The sequence below is a fragment of the Penaeus monodon genome, chromosome 32, assembly GCF_015228065.2.
Source record: "Penaeus monodon isolate SGIC_2016 chromosome 32, NSTDA_Pmon_1, whole genome shotgun sequence".
In the NCBI taxonomy this organism is placed as follows: Eukaryota; Metazoa; Arthropoda; class Malacostraca; order Decapoda; family Penaeidae; genus Penaeus; species Penaeus monodon.
Genome location: NC_051417.1, coordinates 14637367 through 14637930, shown reverse-complemented (window position 1 = coordinate 14637930; position 564 = coordinate 14637367). Strand labels below are relative to the sequence as shown.

The 564-nt window shown below is 51.8% G+C and overlaps 1 protein-coding gene across 4 annotated transcripts in view; it reads right to left on the bottom strand.

Moving 5' to 3' along the window:
• LOC119593666 overlaps positions 1-564 on the bottom strand; it is a 65664-nt gene that overhangs the window by 6030 nt on the left and 59070 nt on the right. For all 4 annotated transcript variants that reach the window (XM_037942624.1, XM_037942622.1, XM_037942621.1 and 1 more), the window contains one exon: positions 170-351. In XM_037942624.1, the coding sequence (XP_037798552.1) occupies positions 170-351 (182 nt within the window). The remainder of the gene's footprint in view (positions 1-169; positions 352-564) is intronic.

The following is a 564-nucleotide window of genomic DNA, read 5'->3' as shown; positions in this document are numbered from 1 at the left end:
CAAATTAAATTCCGAGTAACAGGCAGTGATTACTCAGCGAGTAAAAAGGGGGGCCATTGTAGCCGTCCGGAACCGGCCCGCATGAAGTACTGCAATATTCTTTTGTTTCTGGCCTTGGTCGATGCGGGCACAAGGGAGAATCTCCCTGCTCGTCTCGGCCTTTTCTTACCTTTGTTCTGGTCGCTCGCAGACATCTTGAGGGCCCTCCCGACTTCCTCCGAGAGCCGGGAGTCGAACAGGTTATTGGAGGAATCGAAGAGCTCGGAGGGGTCGACCTCATACACGGACTGGCCGACGGGGGCGAGCGGGTCTTCGTCGTCGACGCTGTTGCTCTCCTCCGGGAGATTCACCCTGGCAGAAAAAAGGGAGAGCGATGGTTTACGTACAGCCAGAAGTAGGATCGATGAGTTACGTCTCTGAGAAACGTTTAAGAGACACAGGTCAGTGCGATCAAAAGTTCTAGGGGGAAGGATGAAGGAAGTCTGCGTCTGTAGATCAAGGGATAATGACTTTCATGGAATATGCACTCACAAAATACGTTAATGTGCTTGTGCATTGGTGTTT